The 23600-nt window shown below is 40.0% G+C and overlaps 2 protein-coding genes across 4 annotated transcripts; one reads left to right on the forward strand and one right to left on the reverse strand.

The window, feature by feature from the left end:
* Positions 1-761: 761 nt before the first annotated feature.
* Positions 762-10312, forward strand: LOC142399841 (afadin- and alpha-actinin-binding protein-like). 3 transcript variants are annotated; one of them, XM_075484383.1, is made up of 14 exons: positions 762-835; positions 2404-2512; positions 2847-2992; positions 3270-3473; positions 3717-3827; positions 3937-4072; positions 4268-4343; positions 4691-4871; positions 5069-5219; positions 6480-6616; positions 7310-7483; positions 7574-7691; positions 8011-8179; positions 8281-10312. In XM_075484383.1, the coding sequence occupies exons 2-14, from the start codon at positions 2494-2496 to the stop codon at positions 8423-8425; spliced, it is 1767 nt and encodes a 588-aa protein (XP_075340498.1). In that variant the 5' UTR covers positions 762-835; positions 2404-2493; the 3' UTR covers positions 8426-10312. The 3 variants fall into 3 exon arrangements, with proteins under 3 accessions (XP_075340498.1, XP_075340500.1, XP_075340499.1); XM_075484385.1 differs by having other exon boundaries at positions 8032-8179; XM_075484384.1 differs by having other exon boundaries at positions 7313-7483.
* Positions 10313-10778: 466 nt separating this feature from the next.
* LOC142400515 (vitellogenin-1-like) lies at positions 10779-19415 on the reverse strand. The gene is made up of 34 exons (XM_075485443.1): positions 19376-19415; positions 18874-18894; positions 18514-18665; positions 18171-18422; positions 17919-18080; positions 17684-17832; positions 17441-17591; positions 17192-17349; positions 16898-17063; positions 16691-16816; positions 16376-16594; positions 16071-16288; positions 15890-15987; positions 15674-15798; positions 15488-15589; positions 15282-15401; positions 15003-15195; positions 14772-14865; positions 14495-14680; positions 14251-14389; positions 13974-14181; positions 13502-13881; positions 13361-13405; positions 13183-13251; positions 12874-13077; positions 12641-12783; positions 12398-12533; positions 12187-12313; positions 11907-12087; positions 11728-11822; positions 11543-11637; positions 11217-11382; positions 10978-11139; positions 10779-10882 (listed from the first exon to the last, which is right to left on the reverse strand). The coding sequence occupies exons 1-34, from the start codon at positions 19413-19415 to the stop codon at positions 10779-10781; spliced, it is 4986 nt and encodes a 1661-aa protein (XP_075341558.1).
* Between the last annotated feature and the right edge of the window lie 4185 nt (positions 19416-23600).

The raw sequence follows: 23600 nt of genomic DNA on the forward strand, positions 1-23600 counted from the left end.
AAACACTTCATCTTACTGTTGAAGAGCGTAAAATAAAGATATAGCCTACAGTAGTAGGCTACTTGGCACACATGACAAAACCTTATCAGTTTTCTCTAGCTTTGTTTTGTATCTGCAATCTGAGGTGATTCTTTTTTCCCTGAATAAACTTTTACAATTGATAATCTTTTAGATCACAGTAGAGCTACCCGTCTTGACAAACGAAAACACATCATTGGAACAATAAGACCATTGAGTCTGTCACCTATTGTACTTTTGTATGGTATTGCTGCAGTTTGTCTTTTAATTGTATCTTTATATATTTTTACAAAAATAACAGAAAAGTTGCAATTGCGTTTATTCCTGTGGCCATTTGAACGTATATGCTATAGCCTACAGTTAATCTAGTTTAGTGAAATATCTGATATTCTATAAGTCAAATTCAAGAATTTAAATAATGTTGGCAGTGTTCGGTCAGAATGTAGACAGCCAGTGAAAACATGGCAATCGCGTTAGTAAAGTAAAGTTAATTGCATTTTTATTTGATCTTACGTAATGCTGACTTCTCGTATTATCTGCATGTTCAAGGAGAGAGTTTCAAACCACAACTCTGACGTAATTAAAACACATTTTAAAATGAATTGACATTAAGAACCATAGACATTATAAATTACATGTCTATGTTAAGAACGCTCGAAGAGCCTCTTTAGCCGTCAGCCAATCATATTGAGCCGTGTTTGGTTGCTAGACAACGAGTGGGCCAATTAGCACAGTGTTTGGTTTGTGTGCCGTGGTCTGCTCTGTCAGACGGCACAAGGGGCTTAAAAGCAGCAGCTTACATATCTGAGGAATTAAAGTAAGTTCTCGAAACATTTTGTAATTTATTTGTTTGTCAAATAAACACTTTATACGTCTTCTATAGTAACTTATCTACTTGTCCGGGACAGACGGCTGCTGATACTTTATGATGGGAACATTTAGCGGCGGGGAGAAGTAAATAACGTTTTTGTTTTTGTTTTCATTTAGTTAACATCACTTGTATTCCAAAGTCATGACGTATTCATGTTTTTTTTAACATATTCAAGGTTTCGGTGCCGTTCAAATGACGGATACTAAGAAAGGGGGGCACAGCTAGCTTTTCCTAGCATGTGGGACGGTCAAAAGGCTTGGATAGGTCCAGTAAATTAGCCTGAGCCTGTTAACAATCCTCGGTCTGTGATCTTTGTCAGTGTTTCTATAACTTTTATGGCCGGTCTCAGCACCAAAACGGTTTAGAGTTGCATGATACAGTGCCATGTTCTCTTTGTGATGAATAACTTAAAACATTTTGTATAGCAATTGTAGTATTTGGCCGACCACACATCTCTAAGTTAAATAACCAGTGTAGCAGGTATTACTAAAAGTATATCCTATTGTATTTATCAGCGAGGGATTAAAAAAAAATAAAAAATTGCACAATGGAAAAAGTCTTTACCCTTCAGAAAGGGCATTTTGCAGAGGTGTTGGAACTATTAAATTTTACCCAGGCCAGTTGACTCTCACACAGTGCCCCTCAATCAAGACAAACAGCAATATTCCTCCACGCATACTTCCGATGGAAATTTAGATTAATGCAGCTGTGCACAGTTTTAAATTTAAGATTGTAAATGATGAATTGATGAGTTAAAGGTTAACGCGTCCTGAGTAAGCTGGGTCTTGGCTTGTTAAGCCTTGTGGCTGTGGAGGGCCTGCCATCTGTCTCACCAGACTGATCAGTATCATTGCAAGCAAACTGTTCATCATCTGAATTCAGTCACACCCTTCTCAGTAGTAACACGAAAAGGTGTTGACAAATGGTTGTCATAGGACATTCAATATAAACACAAGAAACTTGTGCTAAAGAAGCACAAGTTTCTTTCTAGCCTATGCTTTAAATTCACGTTCTGCTCTATATTTTATCTCTGTTGTCCCAAGATGGTAAATAGTGCTGTAAACCAGTTTGGGTACTGTTCAAATGACAGACATTTCCCAGACATGTGAAATAACGTTTTCATTCATGCATGATTTTTAATTTTTTAATTTTCTTCCTCTGCAAGCAAACCAGCAGGTCGTCTGTCTGGGATTAGGCTGATCAGCTGATTAGATAAAGTGGCAGTCTGGTCCCAACCTGTAACTTTTTAAACACCATGAAACTGTAATAACCACATAAAACCACATAAATGACATCAACAACACAAGAGTAATGATCTTTGTAAAAGGCTCCTTGAATATACGCTCATTTGAGGCATAATTGTAAACAATCTAATACGGGATATGTTGTCCACAAACTCTTGTTAATCAGTTTGCTGCGTGTTTCCACGCGTCACCACAGCATGTGTACTCCCAATGCCTTGTAATCCATAAACTGTTGAATGGCCACTTCTAATCTGACTGTGTCTATTTCAGGACAGCGTAGGTGGATCCTGTAGTCAACTTTTGTAATCTGCACATGCAGTACATGATCCAGTCACATAGCTTGACGGCTGCACAGTAACAATGCCAGAATCTTCCCTGGGTGAGTATAGATTTTTTAATACTATGAGGACTAGTGAGACTATGCTGTGTTTTAACAGTTGGCTGTTCTCAGCTGCTGGCAACACGGTTATCTTTCTCAGAAGCTGTACAGTATTTTGTGGGGTTGCTTTGTATTTATGTTAGGATTTCTCTCGTCCTCTTTGTCAAGAATTGTGACAGATGAGTACTATCCTAAGTTATCTAGCAAGGAGTCAGTTTAATAATTTCTTTGACATATCATTTTGGATGAGAATGTTTTCTTTTATTGACAATTGTTAAATCAGCATTGGGTAATTTAGTGTATACATTTTGACCTACTTTTTCTACTATTTAAGTCAAGGACATTGGCTGCAGCTCTGTTGAATGTAGAACACCCCCCTTGAGGCCATTCAACCAGTCGCCACTGCATAGAAATTCCCACATGCTCAGTACCTTCTGCACAGAGCACAACGTGCAAGAATGTCTGTCACACATCAATCAGGTTAGTGTCCTTTTGTGCATTTCTGATGTAATATCAGTACATTTCTTACAAATGCATGTGCCTGGTAAACTACAATCATGATTAAAGGTACAGTACATATAAAGCAATCTCTTGGTTTCGGCTGGGAATGTTTGAAACTCTTAATATAATGAAAACTAATCATTAAAACCTTATGAGGGATCTTGTTTTCAGGCACATTTCCAGGATATAGAATGGATACTGTTTATATAATGTGAAGAGTTAAGAGTATCCTCCGTGTCTCTTTCTTCCTTTACAGGAAGTGTCATCGCTGGGCCTCTCATCAGTTTGGACAGAGTCAGGTGGCGGCTCAGAGCTGAATATTGTGGCTGTGCTAAATTGCACGTATGACCTGATTCAGTTACACCACCGGGGCCTCAGAACACTGGAAAACATGGAAGTGGAGCAGCTCAAAACCAGCAGCAAAGTTGACTTTCTGCAGCTCACTACCACTCGTCTAAAGGTACAAGAACTCAGCTCATTATTGCTCTGTTTTTTGTGTTGTATCGGAATAGAACAAATTACATTTACTTTTGTAATACAAGCTATCATTGATGAGTCTCTGAATTGATATTTGAATAAAGTATAAGCAGATTTACTTTTCTCCTTATTTGAAAAATAGTAACTTTATTATGAGATTGCATTACAATGATGTCAGCGCTAGAAGGCTTTGCTGACAGTCACTCTTTTCCATCGTGCTTTGCAGGAGCAGCTTGAACTTTCCAAAAGAGAAAACATGGGACTTCTAGAAAGAGAAAGACAGCTCCAGCTGAAAGTTAAGAGTTTGCAGAACTGCCTGAAAACTGAAAAAGACGAGGTGTGATGTTAAGAGCTCTGACAATGTGGAATGAATTTATGTTCATCTCTCTGTGCTTTTGCTTTGTGTGTTGTCTCAAGAAGTATCGGCTGTTATTCCCTCTCACCAGGTACAAAAACTTCAGAACATAATTGCAAGCCGTGCCAGTCAATACAATCATGACATGAAAAGGAAGGAAAAAGAATTTACCAAACTGAAGGAGCGACTGAATCAACTTCTGGCTGACAAAAAGGAGAGAAAACAAGGTGAAATGGCAACGCTTTGTACCAATCTTTAACATCTTTTAATTAAAGGCTTACCAAATGGTTGCCTTTTCATAATCACTTTCTGTTAGTCGGCTTAGTTTGCGTTCAGATAATTTTTTCTGTTTGTTTAAAAGATGAAGAATTCCCATAACGTATTTCAAATTTTTTTTTGGATTTGTTTTACTTGCCTTTCAGCCATTGACGTTCTAAACAACATCGGTAGAGCTGATGGAAAGAGAAGTCTTTGGAAAACCGAAAAGACAGAGGCAAAGTAGGTTTGACTGATGTTTTTGTCCCATCTCATCATTTTGGCTTTGTTCACTTTTTTAAAGTGACTTTTAAAGGGACTTTTAAATGAGAAGTATCTAGAAGCCAACCTGAAGGAAAACGGGAGAAAGAAACATAATGGTGATAGGAATTACCTCAGCTTTCTCACAGTGAAATCGACCCCTCCTTCACTTTTACTAGGTGACACAAATTAATTTTCAGAAGGATGAACCAGAGAAGACACTACTGGGCAATTTTTGGAGCTGACTTGCCTCTGAAAAATTAGACTGTAAGTGACTTGAATTTTCTAATAGATGAATAAACAAAGGTGATTGTGTTTCTCATCCTAAGGCACGAGGGAGAGATGTATAAGATGCTGCTGAGCAACTACGACACCAGACAGCAGGAGCTTATGCTGGAAAACGCAGAGTTGAGGAAAGTGTTGCAGCACATGAAAATGGACATGGTGTCCATACTGAGTGCAAGAAAAACGGCCCTACAAGGCGACAAAAATGAACATAGTGGTATACAGGTGAGACAGGTTGTTTTACTTGTTTCTTTCAATGCTGTTATCACTGCTTCATTGCTTTTATAAGCTCACTTCCTTTTCCTTCTACTATTTTAATATCCAAATTAGATGGAGTTATTCCCATAAAAGTCACTGCCTGTTACTCAGTGTTTTACACACATGTGCCAACTTATTGCAAAGTATTTTCATCCTCATTTCAGGCTGTCTCTGAAGAGGAAGAGGAAGAGGTGTTTGACTCCAGTAAGGAAAGCATAGAGCTGCATTGTGTACATGCCCGGGAAAAACTGACCAACAGTATTCGCCTCCAATGGAGGAGACTGAAGAGCCATGTTGAAAGACTAGACAGTCAAGGTAGTTTGATCTATCATTGCTTCCCTAATTTATGTTGGTAACGTTTAAGGAATTTTTTTTTTAAATTCCTCTCTGACCCATAAAAGCGGTTTGGTTTTATCCTTTTTTGCATTTTTGTATCATTTGTGTGGCAAAAGAAGTTTGGCTCCATCAAACATGGAGCCAAGAGCAACCAAAACATGTACAGTAGGCATATAAAAGTCAAGAAATATCTAATTTTATGTGTAAACAATAGCTGAAATATGAAAAATGTTTTGAAAAAAGTCAGAAATTGCTCCTTATGTATAGTATTCTACATTGAACCAATGTGCACTCCCTATAGATTCTCTGCAGTTAAACAAAACTTATTGTGCATGGCATGTACAGTCAAGTGAGCCATCTATCACCACTAGACTGTTATGTACTGTATAGAGACATAAAACAAGCCATCTGGTCCTTATCAGATGTTAAAATGAGGCAAACCACCTTAATATTCTGAAAAATTTTTTTTTCTGTATGACGTTCTCAGTCTCTTTCATTGTTGTGCAGATCTTGTCCTACTCTTCTTTACAACATTGCCTCAGTTAATTAAATAACTTAACACAGCTTATCAATCAGGTTGAGGTCCGGGCTTTGACTGGACCATTGCAACAGCTTGAGTCTTTTTTTGTTTTTCAGACATTTTGTAGATTTGCTTTTGTGATTAGGACCATTGTCCTGTTACATGACCCCGTTTTAGCCAAGTTTTATCTGTCAGACAGATGGTACCCAGGCTCTGCCCCTATTGGCTGCAAAATGAGCCTGAATCATCATCCCTCCACCTCCATGCTAGATTGATGTTGGTATGAGGTGTTTGTGCTGATGTACTGTGGTTGATTTTGAACAAAAATGCCTTTATGCGTTTCTGATCAAACATCTCCATTTTAGTCTCGTCTGTCCAAAGAACATTGTTCCAGAAGTTGTGTGCTTTTGTTTGTTAAGATGCAACTTTGGGAGTTAAGCCTAACCTTGGGGTGAACTTGCTGGGGTGTCCACTCCTGAGAAAATTGCCAACTGTCCTGAAAGTTTTCCATCTTTGAATATTCTTTCACACTGTGGATTGAAGAACTCTAAATGGTTCAGAAATGATCGTATAACCCTTCCCAGATTGATGGGTAGCAACAGTTGCTTCTCTATGATTGTTCCTGATTATGGGGGATTTATATAGAGAAGTATGTGAGGAGGGGAGGATTGGCTGATTATTCTTTTTTTTTTTTTTTTTTTCTGTGCTGCTTGTTTTAGTTTCTTTAGCTCAAATGGACGAGAGTAAAAACAGTGACTGTGTTCCACGAGAGACTCATGAGGAGGAGCTGAACAGACTGAAGCTAGAAATCCAGCAGTGCAGAGATTTTATTCAAACACAGCAGCAACTCCTACAGGTAAGACTGAATTGATTATATACAGTTGTGTCAAAGTTACACGGCAGAAACAAAGTAGAAACAAAGTATGGCAGAAACAAAGTATGTCAGTTACTTCAAGAATAGCTTGAAGTAGCTTTTATTATCAAGGAGTTACGAAGAACACATTATGATGTGTTTGCTCCTAATCTGAACCTAGACTGAGCACCTGATGTGGAACCCAGTTTGTGCAATGGAGGGAAGAGAATTAACTTTGAATACAAAGCAGGGGCGGGGCTAGGGTATTTTTAGTGGTGCCAAGGCACCACGTGAGATAGCTCGGCACCCCATGGCTCAGCACATTTTTAAAATATTATATTATGCAAAAACAAACACTAGCATTTGTTTTTGTTTTAACTCTTTACTCCCAAAATAAATGTTGAGTTATCTTCAATATTTGTCTCAGGCTCACTGTTGTCCCTGTCAAGCCACAGTCTTTTGAAATGAAGAGGTCAAAATTGAATGTTGTAGGGGAAAACACTACTCAAAGCAAAACTAATACGGCTCCAAAATTTATTAATGTACTAGTTCGCCTCAATTAGTGAGAAATAATGTGCCTCTGTGAGCACTGGGGGCTGGGCACCCCTAAAGACCAGATCCTAAAATCGCCCCTGATACAAAGCAATTCCATAATTAAATTATTGCTAAACCTGACCATAGCCTCTCTTCTTGTAGCAGCAGCTGAGCTCTCCGTGTGATGAGGACACCACGTCCCTGCTAAACGACGGCTACATGTTGCAGGAAAAGGAGCGACTCGGAGAGGAGTGGAAAACCTTAGAGGAACAGAGAAATATATTTGAGAGGGAAAGAGGGAACTTCACTGAAGCAGCTATTAGACTGAGCCACGAGGTGATTAGAAATATGATTCAGAACATTGCTGATTCCAGCTTAGATTTCTAGACGGTTTTTGAAATGACTTGTTTCTGGTTTAAATCTCAGAGGCAAGCCTTTGAAGAGGATCGGGCTACATGGATAAAACACCAGTTTTTATGCTTGAGTCCATTTGGAGACGCAAAGAAACCCCTACTGTCTAAGTCTACAAGTGCCTTTTTGATAAGTGAGTGTTGCTGCCTTTAGGTGTCCCCTTTGGGGAAAACAATCAAAGGCATGTACCAGTGGGTGACTAGTGAATGTAGGCATCATGACTAATCACACCAAGATTGAAATGCAGCGTTTTTGAAAATCAGTCTTCAAAATTCTAATTGTTATGTTGACTGAACACTAAACAAAAGTGTTTCAGAAATACTTGCAAGTGAATCAAAGCAGATTTATAATTAAGAAAATAGTTATATGTTTCATAGTTTTATTTTGGCTGATTATTGTTATTAGAGATAAATAATTTCTGATTTCTTTTACCAATTTCCAACAATCTTTAGGTTATTTTCTTATCTCTGCAGCAGAAACAGAAGAGAGTGCACAGGCGTCTCCAGAAAAGCTCATGGAATGCCACTCAGACTCAGCCTCCTCTACACCCAGATGTGCAGCGCTCACATCACCTTCCACAGCTGAGCCGTATCACACATTTTGCCTTATCCCAGAAAGCAGGTACAGTGTCCATATTTGCTCTGTGATGTCTTAAATAACAATGTATGGGTTTCAACGTAACTGTAGCTTATCACTCACTGTCTGTAAAATGTTACTTCCAGCTCAAAGAAACCAAAGAAGAAGACGGAACACGTTGACGAGTCGGGCACGCTCTGTGGAAATGGTGCCATCCAGCGCAAACGGTGGAACGACAGCAAAGACCTCGGCTGCAGCTCTCTCACACAAAGGAAGAACAGCTCGACATGAAGCCCATAAAGTTCATCATTTCAATCAGAAACGCTGTTACTGTCCAACAATCGTGGATTATTTCCCAAATATATCTGATAGATGAATGCCAACCGCCTGATTTTGGATTGTAAAATGACTGACAGCTGTAAACGGTGGAAGCCAAACATGTTCTGTTTAGTTGCTTTTGTTCTTATTTGTGCGACTGGGCGAAAACTCAGTCTAATTGTGACTTTTTGATTTACTTAGTTTTTAACTCGTAGAGTATGTGGTAAATGTATTTATTTATTTATTTATTCATGAGGTACTGTAAACGTCATTTTGGCTGGATAGAATTTTTGAGTCAGTGCAGGTGTGCAACAAAAGGTCATGTGTCCCGCTGATGAGAAGTTTCTTAGCTCATTGCAGCTGATGCTGCCTAAACATGGACTTCTATGTCAGAGCTTGTGAAGTTACAAACTGTCATGTTGAACTTGTCTGCTGTCAGTTTGAGAAAGTAGGATTAATGCTGCTGTTTCTCATAATGCAATAAGAGGCTGGAAGAAATGGAATAAATAATGTGTGTCTATTCAGTTTTAGTTAGGAAATGGTGAAATCGGATTTGCAGCGCTTAGTTTTGGTACATGCTGCGGTTATATTTGCGATGTGGCAAAAGGGTATAAAATTGAACGAAATATTTAATATATAGAAGTGGTCTAACTCTTTGGTTTGACCACTGTGGGGTAGTCTGAATGTAAATTTGCCATTTCTTTATGAGAGAATGGTTTTGTACTGACAGTTGGGTGTCAGTTACTGAAACTCTGGAACTCTAGACATTTGTGAACTCAAAAAGTTTCTTGACTTTTGACCTTTATGGTAGCTTGTGTTTATGAACTGGTTACTGATTCTCACCTGCACTGCTTTCCCGTTGTGCTGTGTTGGGCTGTGACTGACAGAAATATCCACAATAAGCCCTGAATAACACAGTATTTTCTCTCATTGTCATGAACAAAGGGAGAGTCTGCTATGAGTATCATCAATATTAATACAATAAATATTCCAAACTCATTAAAGCCAGCTTATCCTGTTCCAAGCCCCACGAACACTTGCATTCTCTCTGGTTAAAAAAAGAAAAAATGTGAGGATCAAAAATTATGCTGAGCTGATGGATGGTCATATACATAATATATAATATCTTTAAAAATATTTTGTCATAAGAGGCCAGTGTACGGTAGGTGACAATACTGTATGAACTAACAATGCAGGTGTGGTGGTTAGCACTGTTAATGTGACTGAAAGAAGGTTTTTGGTTCAAATCTCGGCTCGGGCATTTGCATGTTCTCTCCTATGGGGATTTCTCCAGATACCCTGGCTTTTTTCGACAGACTAGATACCCGTGTCTTGTAATAGTTGTCTTTTTGAACCATTAATCCGCCCTGTAATGGACTTTCAACCTGTCCAGGGTATACCCTGCCTCTTGCCCGATGATAGCTGTATTCATACATTGATTTTCCATTAGCGCCAATCTGTGTGTATTCTACTGAATATGAGGGAAATTACATAAAAAATTTGTTCACTGTTAAAATTGGCTTTGTTCTTAGACATTATAAATGCTTATTAAATAGTCTCTGTACTTTTTCACTATGCACACGATATATGACCTTAAATGATCCAAGCATAGTGAGACAAAACAATTAGCCTGGGAAAGCAGGTGCAAGATTCACACACACACATTGTTTGGCTTATCCAGAGAACATGGCGAAGCAGGTTGAACCTACTCATGTCCAATCATACTAGGTCGAGTGTAAGTCCAACCTATATGAAATAATGAGTCATATAAATATGAAATGTACCCGGAAAACGGGGCTCGGTCTGACGGATTTCCTGCGGGAGCTCTGTTCCACTGAGCCCAGCGCTGATATGCTTCACGTGTGACCACCAATAAATACTTTATTTAACTTGAGAGTACTCTGGCTTGTTCTTGAGCTTCCAATGAAAGAATCCAGCTAACATCACCAATAAAAAGACTAAATGTCAAAAAGAACATGAACCACTGAGTTTAAATGTTTTTGCCAGAGTTGTATATAAACACAACACAACCAGTATGCCGTACACCAGCATGACGGGACCCAAAGCCCCCCCCCCCCCCCCCCCACACACACACAAGGCCGTAACAAGCTGTTGGTGGGATCCATTTAACATCTACTGTCATAACTCCAAGACACTGACTCACAATAAAGGTGAATTGTCCTTTGTGAAATATATGTAAGTCTCCATATCAAATCCACACACTGGAATAATCAGTTCAGGTAAAGCATTTTTTAACATGCGCTTTATTTAAAGTTACAACTGAATCATCAACGTGGTGTCAATGAGTTCTCCATGAGTAATATTCTTAAGCACACTGAGCAGTGCAGCTGCAGGCAAGATGAGCCTCTGCACTTTCCCTCAGGTCCACACTGCTTTCAAAGATGCTGCTCATACTCTGAGGAGTGGAATCTGTATGAAAAAGAAGGGTAAAGAAGTTAGGAACTGAGTGGGGTTTTTTCTGCATTAGTCTAATGTACTATCTTTTTTTTTCCCCACACACTTACCCGCAGGCAGACAGTTGAAGCCAACAGTGACAGAGGTGGTCTTCACCGGGAAGCAGCCAGGCAGACAGCGCAGCACAGGTTCAACAGAGTAGCATCTGGACTCCTCCCCGTGGATATTTACCTTCTTCTCCAGCTTCACGGATTCATGCTTCAGACGGCATTCTGTAAGAAAACAGAGTTGATAGATCAGGACGTTGTACTGTTTGCCTATAAATGATTGCTTAATATTTGTTTCTTACCAGTGGTGTCCCTGCAGCTCTCTGCTGGCAGAATCCAGGAATGAGTGAAGCTGACTGCGTTCTTGGTCAGGCGTCCGTTGGGTGTGCGGTATTCCTGTCTGACCTCCCCATCGGCTTTTCCGCAGAGTCCAGAGGTCTTGCCTTTCATCCAGTCCACAACTTTAATCTACATTGAAAGATCAGATGAGACAATAAGGAGAAGAAGCATCAAATATACCTGCCATTAATGAAAACATGCTGCGCTGCTGCCCTTTTGGTTTTACCAGTCCCAATTTAATGCTTTTCATTTTTGAAGGAACAGTTAAGAATGCAGTGTTGCAATTTACCCTCCATGTGTTCTTGTCAAAGTAGACTTCATGAAGACCATGGCTGGCTGCATAAACCGAAACACCATTTCCACTTTGTCTGATATCGATTTTAGCTGTAAAACAGGTTTAATAATCAGTTCTTATTAGTAGTTTAGAAAAACAGGTACAACGTACAATTTGCATTGTTAGTTTTAATGTTTCACCTTTTGGATGCTGGTAGGGCAGGCTGGTGAGGGGTATTTCCATGCTATTGACCTTCACAATCACTTCATTGTTCATGCGGTAGAGGTCAATATCTCTACAAGAAGCAAAAAACCTTTTTAGTTTAGTCAACTTTTGGATTAAAGTCAGCTATTTTTTCTAGTTTTATTTGGCTACTCACATGTCAGCAATTTTGGCATTGATGTGGTTTTGCTCCTTGGAATCCCGCTTGTGCAGAACAATGAATTTCAGCTCCTCTGTGCTGTCTTGTGCCAAAACCTGGTAGCAAGAGGGTACCATCTTGTTCTCGTATGTCCGGTTGTTGAATGTGGTCAGTGAATCATTAATGGACAAGCATTCAGCTGGCAAGAAAAAAAAAAAGAAAAAAAAAGATTTTATTTGTGACTTGCAGGAAAAAGTCAAAACAAGTGTGTTGAATTTTAGAACACAGCAGCTATTACCTGCAAGAGCCTTGGCAAACACATAGTGGACTTTATCAGGGACGTCTTCAAAGGGGGTGAGGGATGATGTGATCTCATCAAGGGGCAGAGAGATGGGAAGACTCACAGTTTTGTTGTAGACAGTATTCTGGAGGCAGAAAGAAATGGAGTTTTGTTTTTCAAAAGCAGTGATTAAAACTTTATTTTGAGGAAACGGCATGACTTTTCATACCACTGGTGTTTTTGCAATGACGTCAATGGTCCTTTCAGATGATGCAACAATAGTGAATGAAATCCTCTTGGTGTTGTTTGGACTCTTTGCTTGGATCAAGTCGGACAGAAATTTAGTAGGAATGTATTCATACATCCTATAAAAAACAAACAAACGAACAAAAAAAAGTCCAAAATTCAGATATTTTAGACAGTCAACATGGGATGTGGGCGGGCTTTAGACAGTAGACAGAAAGTTTCTTACATCTTTCCAAAGCGTTTAAGATCAGATGGGAGTGTTTCCCATGACATTCTGAGACGAGCTGCTGGGCTTGGACCAACAAGACCAGTTTCGGCTGTAGCCATGATGTCGTACTGCTTGCATTCTACTCCCCAAGTCATTTTGGCCTATGAAATAAACAACAGACACAAGTATAAGACAGCTTGTTTTTATAGGATATCTTGCTATTTCTAGTAAAAGGCAAGACAGTTTCTTACCGTCACTTTGTGCTTGCTCAACAGAACTCCATCGGCACAGATCTTCAAGTTGTTTCCACGAACCAGGGAAGCAATGACCATGTGAACTCTGGCAGTTGGTTTGTCTAAGTAGGCAGTAACTATATATCCCTGCTTCTTCTCATCAGCTCTAACAGCACGGAAGATGACGGCCAAGGCCTCGGTCTCTCTGCTAGGCAATTGATTCTGTGGGGACAACCATAAGTCATTGGTCCAAGAGCGTGCATTTAACCCATTAGGGAAAAGATTTGGAACTTTCTTCTTTTTTTTTTTCTAATAACCCAATTTCACCTGTCTGTAGATGGCTTCAAAGCTTGAGGCACTGCTATTGCTATTGGAAGCCGCTGATGAGGGGACACCCTGAAACAACAAAATGTTAAGATAATGAAGCACCTGGCAAAAACTGTGACGGAGGTTGGCATATTTTCATAAAGTACAATATCTATTTTGAGGGGTCATAAAAACATACCTGCTTCCTGTGATTCTTGTGGAACTTCAGGAGCGAAATCACTTGCTGTTAAGAACAAATATTATTGTCAGCTCCCACGCAGGCCATATTGATGTGTAAGAATTCTTTCCTGCAAAGTTAAAAATATTTTTAGAAGTTTACCTTTGAGGCACGAGAACTGGAGAGAGAAGAACTTGAACTGGCACTGAAGAGTGATGCAAGGCTTGATGCAGAGCTGGTCTTGGATGAACCACTGGAAGATCTTGAGGAACTGAGGTTTTTGCGTCTGCTGCTATTGCTGCTGCTGCTGCTGATACTGGAACTGGAACTGTAAGAGGAGGTCTTGGAAGAACGCTTTGAGGAAGAGCTGCTGGAGCTAGAGGAGCTGTTTCTGTTAGAAGCCAGGATTTTGTTTAGCCTCATCAGGACTGGTGCACTATCGAGGATTTCTTCGCTCCGGTTGATCTGTGCAATGAGACTTTCGACAGCCTTTAACCCCACTTTAACCTCCATCTCCAGTCTCTCAATTTCTTGACTTTCAACTGAAACATCAGTAAATAATGTTATTAGTATCTGACTTCTATGAACAGCGCTTCTATGAAATGCTCAAAAGTGTTGTTTTCTTAGTGCTTACTTGATGTGAGAGAGAGAGAGAGGTTGTGCTGTCCAGCCATTCTGTACAGGGCAATGTCCCGGATTGAAGCGGCATTTTCAGTGGCAACCTTGAAACAGGCTTTGATTCCAACCCCAACATACTTAACACAGTACCTCTTGGAAAATGCACGAGCTTTAGTTTTGTTGGACTTGAAAACGTCATCCTCCAGGGTCTCTAAGGATGCTGACTATAAGGAGAAATACATGTAAATGATAAATACAGATACTATTGTAAATATCTAAAATTCTGTAGTCACAACACATACCTCAGCAGAAGAAACGATCATAGATGAAACCTTGCTTGAGATGGACGGCAGATCTTTCTTAGGAATGAGTGGAGTGATTATCTCAGCAGCAGGATCCTCAATGTCTCTTGCCACAGCAAAGGTCTCGATACTGTAGAAGAGAGACATGAATGTAATCAACCAGGTTGAACGGATAAAGCTCGAGTTGACACTAAATCTTTTCAAAAGGAAACAAAGAGGCAAATGGGAGACTTACTTCACAGATGTAACGTTTTCTGGCAGAGGAACAGGAAGGACTTCGATCTTAAAGTCGCCCTCTTTTATGTTAAGTCTTGCAGTGATTTTAGCAGGTCCAGTGTAGTTGATTCTGGCTCTTGACACCAGGGCAGCCTGAAGAATGGCAGTGTTAACTCCCATCACAGCATATGTGTTCATGGCAAAACTGGAGAACAAGGAAAATTTTATGTTCAGTTTTGTTACTTGAGACATTTCGGGGGTCAGTTCATGTCAGTCTGTTTATGTATCGAACCCACCTTGTTCTGACTTCAGTCTCAAGCTGTATGTCTGTCTCAAGCAGGCGTCCGAATTTGAAGTCTTCTGGCAAAGGTGGTGAAGTTTTGGGCTTGACTAAGAAAACAAATGAGCTCATTATTTACCCCAATGCATAATACTGCCCACATGGTATCCTTTTTTTTTTTTCCTCCTCCAAGAGATTTCTATTTCAAATTTAATCTTTTTTGTATTTGTTTATTTTTTTGACTCACTTTTAACCACAGCTGCAGCCACAGCGGCAGTGTGCAGACTGAGCTCCATTGGAAGACCAGCAGCAGTAGGCATGATACGTCGCACCTCAGTGGCCAACACAGGCTTAGCGTACTGGACGTTGACACCAGTCAGTAACAGAGCCCTGAGAGCATGTTTTCCATGTTCCAGAATAGTACTATTACTACTGGCCCACTGTAGGTGAAGAATATTACATGCATGTTTTGTCTTGCAAAATTGTGATTTATCTTGAGGATGATAGGTTGCTGTTTATATCATACCGCAACAGCCTGTTCAATCATGGCTTTGTCGATGTTCGCAAAGGCAATTTCTTGTCCTAAGACCTTGACACTGATAGAAGCCAGAGGCTTGCTGATGCTCATGGACCTCCACTGAGAGAGCTGTGGACAGAGAACATGTGGTGTGATCACCATATGGGAGTGTGAAAGAGTGTATTCTTGTCTTTATGACTTTCTTGGTTGCTTACAGCTTTAATGACGCGCTTCATCTTGGTGATCCTGTCAGCATTGTCAATAAATTCAGGGTTTTTCAGAAGTGCCTCTTGTAGTCCATCAGTTCTCACTCCAATCTAAGAGGAAATCAGCAATGTTAAAACAGCAACTTATAAATGAGCCATTGAACAGCTGACCAGCTTTTCATGTCCACCATATACCTCCAAAACATCAGCAGCAGCTCCAGCAAGGAAGGCTCTGGTCTTGGCTAAAACAGACCTTGGCAGAATGGTGGCGGCGTCATTGATGTAGAAAGCAGTGGCAGAAGCGCCAATCATCAAGGAACCTGATGAAGTGTTTAATGAGATGCAGTTAGCTGATGCATCAGCAAAAATAAAACTCAGATAGAATTAATTTACATGTGACATAGGTCTTACTGTTGTAGGCATCCACATGGGCAACTCTGCTGTAACGTAAACTCAGTCTGTCCAGCTTAGGACCCAGGATATTTATGGCAACCCTGCAAGCAGCCACACTGCAATGGAAGCGTAAAAGAGATGATGCATTGTTTTGTGCAGATAGAATTGTAGATGAATTGGCATGAGACAGGGCTCTTACACTGAGGACTGGATTGTGGAGGGGCTCCTGCTCAGGGACTTCATGTGAGAATAAGTAAAGCTGGCAACCTGCAAATTTTTCTCTGTCTTTACATTGTTGGCAAGAGTTGTCACCAATCCCATTGAAGGCCTTGTTTCAAACAGGACGATGCAGGAAAGCATACGAAGCTCTGGATGAATATCTTTGTCCATGTAGAGCTGAAGAGCCAATTGCTGGACCTATTTGAGAGGAGAAATCAAACTCAGTATGGAGTTCAGGCTAAAGACCAGCCCAATTTGTAAAACTCCTTAGTGTTCAGAACTCACCATTCTTGACTCCTTCTTTGCAAAGTTCCTCAGGGCCATGATGGCTTCAGCATGGACTCTCAATGGCAGAGATGCAGCAGCAGTGCCATGAATGGGCATGATCTTTGTGATTGACTTGAGAGTAGCAGGGTGTTGCGCATTTCCCAAAACCTTTATAAGCAGGATGATCTTCTCGGTTTCACGCTTAGCAACAGCGTCATCAAGACGTTCCTGGATGGGCTGTTTTAAGGAAATGGAAAAATAGGTTGTCCATTTCTTACTCATTCATTTCCCTCTATATTTGAAGCCCAATAAAAAATAACAGGGTTATTTCACCTTTATGTACTCGGCAGGACAGACGGCTAACTCAGCGCAGTTTCTGAAAATCATGGCACCATAGCCAAGGAGGACAATCTCACGCAGAACAGGGCTTTCCAATACTTTTTTGTCGACTGTCAGGGTCTAGAAGGGAGCAAATATCAGAAATGTTTCATGTGTTAATTCTTCTTATTGTAAATGTAACTTACTTTGGGGCTCACCTACCTCCATCATCTTGATAGTCTCAGTGTTTGCCGACACCATGTGAACAGCTGCAATCAAAACCTGAGCTTCCTCAGCAACACGCAATTCATTAGCCAGGAATTTCTCCTTGATGAATCTAAGAGCAGCAGGGGTTCCAGTGACAGGGATGGCATCCAAGAGCCAGCGTCTGTAAAACAATTGTAAATGTACATACATATATATATATATATATATATATATATATATACATATATATATATACAAACACACATAGTATTTTCTCCTATATTCAAATTTCAAATCACTGTAAGCCACCTGTGGGAGGACATCTGTCTGTATTCGTCCCAAGACATTACTAGGTCTTCATAGCGAGCTGCACGGAGAATCTGAATCAATTCCAAAAACTTCAGAGGGGCATGTGCATTGACACTCTCCACATTGTGGGTAACCAGATGGTCCAGAAGCTCTTTAATCTAAGACCACAGGATTGAAAGGGGTGTCAGTAGAAATGTCCAAATTTTCATCCATGACTTCCTACATTTTGAAGCATAGTGAAAAAAATACCTGGACCCGTAGGTCGGTGATCTTGATGAGCTGAAGAGGTGACTGAAGAAGTTCGGTGGAGAACTCAAACTTGAGAGATCCCCGATGGTGATACTCAGCGTTGGTAGATGGCAATGGGTCTTTCTGAATCTCAAGGAACACCAAGGACTGCCTTTAAAGTAATGTGAAAAAAAAAAGGCTGGGTCACAACTCCATTTAACCCAGATGCGACCATTTTTACATTCTCTTCATCTTTTGACATACTTGGTCTCCATTTGAGCAGTTCCGCTGTGCTCAGAGAAAGGTGAAAACTGGATCAGCTCAATGACGTCTGCCTTCAGGATCATGACACCACTTGCAACTTCTTTCAAGGTGTAAGTGAATGATGAGGTACCTCTCAGGTTTTTGTTGTCCTGTAAATACAAACCACACAGTTGCCTGCTTATGCAATGGTATTTTTTTTCAGATGGATGCGTTGTACAAATGGACTTAAGCTTACCTGCTGGCCCTTGTCACATTTCTCAGTGTATGCTAACCCAATGTCTTTCATGATCTTTTCCTGACAGTTGTTCATGTCCCTGGTCTTGGTCAGATGGATGCGTTCAGCCTTGATGTCTTCAGTGATGGAGTAGAGGGTCTTGCACACACCCTGAGTTCCGATCTATGGAGCAAAGCACCTTTTTAGTGAGCAGATTAAATCTCTTGCATTGTGATTTATTATAAATAGGCTACTTTGGGATGTTTGACAAACCTCCTGTAAATCATACACATTGTGTGTCTTCTTGATGTTGAGCTGAAGGATATTCAGGATGCCTCTGTAGATGTTCAGCACCAAAGTTGAAATTCCTTCAGGTGCATGGATTCTTCCCACAACACCATTGGTATACTCAAACTTGATGGGGTTCTTGAGCTCAGGTGCCAGCTTTTCAGTCAGCTTGGTTGCTGGGATTGGAGCATCATTTGGCCAAATGCCACTATACTCAAAGAGCTCAGGTTCCGCAAGCTAAAATATAGGAATCAGATGTAGAGCATTAGAGATTTAGTGCATTTCCAAGCTAAAATAATTGTTGCTTGCTCATGACATTAAACTTTACCTTCAGCAAATATGTGTTCTGGACATCATTTCTGATCATAACTTTAGACTTGATTTTGAGTCCAGCTCTGGCCAAACCTTCCTCAGGGAGACCTCCCAGGAGGAATGCCTCATACTTGTACACATAAGTCTTACCGGCAGCAAAGTCAGGAGCTGTAGGCACAAATTTGCTTAGTTACAAGGACTCCAACTTATCTAAAAAAAAAAAAAAAACAATGCTAAAAACTTTTTACTATTTCATCCATAAATTATCAGTGTTAATCATTTTACCAGAATAATTTGATTTAACTTAACCTTAGTTGCAGCAAATGTTGGATAATGGTAACAGCCTTTTAAGGTTACAATAAAGTACTGGGCTTACCAAAGACAGGACTTTGTCCGGCTAAATTGGAAAAAAAGAAAACCCATTTCAACTCAGTTCAACATGTGACTGGAATCTGTTCTTATGCATTTCAACATTTTTAAATTGTAAAAAATGTGACACAAGTTTTTGGAAATTTCTTGTCTGTCAATAAGCACATGCAAGAGCATAGAAGCATACAAAGAAAGCTCTCCAACTCAGCAATTTCAGTAAATACCAATTCATGAATGTCAACAAAAGTATCAAATATAGTAACAGATATTGTGTGCTATATATAATCGAAGCGCCGCAGCCTAAGAATTCTGTTTTTGGTCCAGAATGCAATAGCATGAAACAATGAGCAACATTCTCTGATTATTTCTCTATAACATTGCATAAAATAAAGTAGTTTTCTTTGCTTCGATTAAGGTACTTGAAATCAGTACACTGCTCAAGATTGAACAAAAAATCCTTATGGCAATGTAAAAGCTGCCCACTTTCAGAAATGCAGAATCCAACTTACACACAAAGGCCAGAGCCAGGGCAAGCACAACCGCTCTCATGGCTGATGAGGCTGTAACTGTGGTGACACACAGCCTTTTATATGGAAATATTTTACTGACAAAACCCACCTGTGATGCAATGCAAGTATTATATGAGCCATGGCACTTTTGACTGCTGCTCTTCATTTGATAGATAACGTATTAAACTTTTAGACCACCACAGGGAGAAAAGTTAGGGTCACCTGACATTGTCAAAAAGGCCAAATCACACTCTGACATCTTTTTTCAAAATGTTTACCGTGTTTCACAATTGAGCAATTTTCACATTAATTGAAAATCCCTTTATTCTAATACATTTTAATGACAGTTGCTGTTAGTATTAGTTATATATAGAGACTGACTGACAGCTGGGAAAGCTGTTGCTCTTAAGCTAAAGTGGTAAAGTACTGATCCTCTTTCATTTGGAAGTTTGGAGTTGGTTTGATCCCCCACTTCCCCAGTCTTCATGTGTCCTTGGGCAGAATACTGAATCCTACATTGTCTCCTTAAGTGTTCCTCACTTGTAAGTTGATTTGAATGAATATTTGCTAAAATAATATGACATAAAAAAGGTAAACCAAGAAAAAAAAGAAGCAAAGATATAAATACAATTTGTCCAAGACAGCAGCCAAAACTCATTTGAAAGAGGATCTTTTTTTGACCCATACGTTACACTTTATGACTATATGTTTTACTGTGCGACTTATTGCTTTGATTAAATGAAACAGGTATAATTTACAGAGTAGAATTTTTTCCAATTTTTTTTGGTGTAGTTATATTTAACTTACTCGTGAAATCTACTGTAGGTGTATACTTGATTAGATTTTTGTTTTTCACTATTCATAACAGTGTCTTTAATTAATCTTGTGAAACGCTGTGAAATATCCCATCAAATAAGTTTCAAAGTTCAAACAGACAGTGTCACCTTGAGTCTGCTGTTTGCTTGCTTTGTTTGTTTTGGTCAGGGTGACCATAGAGGTTGTGACATCTTGGCAGAACAGTCGTCTGATTGATGATGTTGGATCTGTGGTATGGAAGTGACCTTTCTTAATTTATTGACATAGCATGTTTATTCTACTCATGTCAGCTTGGCTTTCCAGTTGTGATTGCTGCTTCAACTCGCTTCAAAAGAACCACTGTAACACACTGAACATGACATGCACATTAAGCATGATATTTAGGGAAGATCAGCTTGTAAAAGTAATTTATAGCAAATTAGAAACAGAATAGCCATTTCTGTTTTTATTTTATATAACGGCTCAAACACTAATATTGAATGGCACGAACGGTATGAAGTTAAACCTACAAACAATGTATTCTGCACATCCTGATTCCATGTATTTCAAACAAATAATGATGTTAAAAATTTTTTTCTTTGTGCATGTATGTGTTTAGTGTTTAAATATAACATTTTTATACATTAATGTAAACCAGTGACCACGGACTCGAATTACACCACACTGAATGAAAAGTCTTAACAATTCTATTTCCAACATGGGGTAATTTACAAACTGGTTTCCTGGGTGTCGTCCTCTAGCTCTAACAACAGCTCTGGGTGTGACTCCCGAAGTAATGATTTCCGGTTTATTACATTTAACATGTTCATTGAAACCTGTAGAGTCTGTGATGTATACTTGCTTTCTCTGAACATTTCATGGCCTGACCTTGGTGTGAATTGTTGGGACGTCCACTCTTTAGAAGATTGGGAACTGTTTTAAATGTTTTCCACTAATATTTCTCACTACAGCCTAATTTACTCTAAATTATTTTTGAATGACCTTGTAACCCTTCCAAGATTCAAACTTTATATAAAGTACACAAATGGACCAAGGTTAAGGTTATACATGTCACGCCCATGGACTCTTGTTTTTAGTTTCATGTTTTAGGTCACGTTTTTGAGTTTGAGTCCATGTTTAGTTTTCAGTTCATGTCTTGGTTTTGAGTTTTTAGTTTTGCCATTGTAGTTTCCCTGCACTCTGTTAATTAAGTTCACTCACTTCACCTGTGTCTTCTTCTTCTTCTTCTATTGGGTTTTACGGAAGCTGGCATCCAGAAAGGTGCATTACCGCCTCCTACTGGACTAGTGCACTACAAAATTAAATTCTACTATACAGTCCAGTATCATATTAAAAATTAAAGAAGTGGCGCTTTCCCTTCACAATTGTTCCCACATCAAGCACATTTTTCAAGGAGACGTCCTTCATCCCACATCGCTTTAGGCGCCTGATCAATTCTTGCCTATGGGCTTCATACTTCCCACAAAATAACAACACATGTTCAACAGTCTCCCTCTGCTGGCAAGAACACAATCCGTCCTGATGTTTCCCTAAAACACACAGAATGCTATTTAGACATGTATGGCCTATCCTTAGTCTCGCAATGATAACCTCCTCCTTACGCTTACCACTAGTGCAGGCCGTAACTGAGTCAGAAACACTACTTACTATGGAATAGAGATCCCTGCCCTTTGTGCCTTGTTCCCAAAGCTGACAGCAGACACAGAGTCACTGCATATTAAAACCCTCCTATCTCGCAATTTATCCGCCCACTGGACAGCCATCAGGATGGCATATAACTCAACTGTGAACACATGTAAAGAATCAGACGTCCTCTTTGAGGCATGGACATTCATTTTCTGAACAAAAAAAGTTGCTCCAGTAACCCCTGACTCCTGATCCTTTGACCCATCAGTAAACACTAAAACACAGTCATAGTAACTTTCTTCTATATGACAGTGAAACCTATACACAAGCTCTACTTCAGGATCGTTTTCCTTGAATTCAAGCAGTGTCAGGTCAATTTCTGGAACACCTAGCTGCCACACAGGAATCACAGGCCATATTACTGTTGAGCAAAAGGAACGATGTAAAACATTCATTTCCTGTGCCACAGATTCTCCAGTACACCCAAAACTCGACAAATCTGCCACCACACTCTCCCAGCTTGGCTCAATAACACGTCTCACAGGATGATCGGGTCGTTGACCCATCAGATTCACCCAATAGTTGGCCTGTAGTTGTCTTCTCCTCAACCCAAGAGGCATTTCTCCGGTAATCACTTGTAAGGCGCAGACAGGAGAGGACCGCACAGCTCCAGTACACAGTCTCAAGGCAGTAGCCTGGACTACATCCAGCTTGGCCAGCACAGTTGCCGCCGCAGAGGCATACACCAAACAACCATAATCGATCCTCGCCCTGATCAAGTATATATAGATCAACTTCAAAGAGGCCAAATCAGCACCCCGTTCTTTTCCAGCAAGACATCTCATTAAGTTCAGAACAGTTTTGCACTTGTCTACTACCCTGGAGATATGAACTCTCCACGTAAGCCTAGTGTCAAAGCACACACCCAGGAATTTAAAATAAGACACCCTCTCCACAGGACAGTTGTACAGTTGCAATTTAAAACTGTCACACATCTTCTTTCTCGTAAAAAAACATTGCCTTCGTTTTCTCCACTGAAAATCTAAAACCCCACTTCCTACCCCAGTCCTCCACAGTCGTCAGAGCTTCCTGAACCCTCTTCACAATGTGTTTCACATTCTTCCCCCTTTTCCACAAACTGCCATCATCAGCAAAGAGGGACTGTCCAATATCAGGCTGTACTTCAGAAAAAATATCATTTATCATTATATTGAATAGGAGGGGGCTGACCACACTCCCCTGCGGAGTTCCATTTTCAACTAGGCAATGCCTTGATATATCCTTCCCTATCTTAACCTGGATGCCCCTGGTGGTGTTAGGTGTTGGTTCCCCCCAACACCTAACATATGCATCTTGATCAAAAGGCCCTCCACCCAAAGCATATCACGTGCTTTTTCAACGTCCAGAAATACGGCCACAACAGTTTCTTTATGTATTTGAGCTTTCCTGATTTCATTCTCAAGACACAAAACAGAGTCAATTGTGTTTCGACCCTTCCTGAACCCACTCTGATATCTTGACAGTAACCCCTTTTCTTCAACAAAGTGCATTAATCTTTCATTGACCAGTCTTTCCATCAGCTTACCAAACTGCGAGGTTAAAGCTATCGGCCGGTAATTTACAGGGTTAGTAGCATCTTTCCCAGGTTTTCTGATAGGCACAATGACCGCCTCTTTCCATCCCAGAGGAATGTGTCCCTCCTCCCACACCTTATTATACATGGTCAAGATCACCATCAATCCCTCATCGCTCAGATGTGACAACATTTTATAACAAATTTCGT

This window comes from Odontesthes bonariensis, chromosome 15 (genome assembly GCF_027942865.1).
Source record: "Odontesthes bonariensis isolate fOdoBon6 chromosome 15, fOdoBon6.hap1, whole genome shotgun sequence".
Classification (NCBI taxonomy): domain Eukaryota; kingdom Metazoa; phylum Chordata; class Actinopteri; order Atheriniformes; family Atherinopsidae; genus Odontesthes; species Odontesthes bonariensis.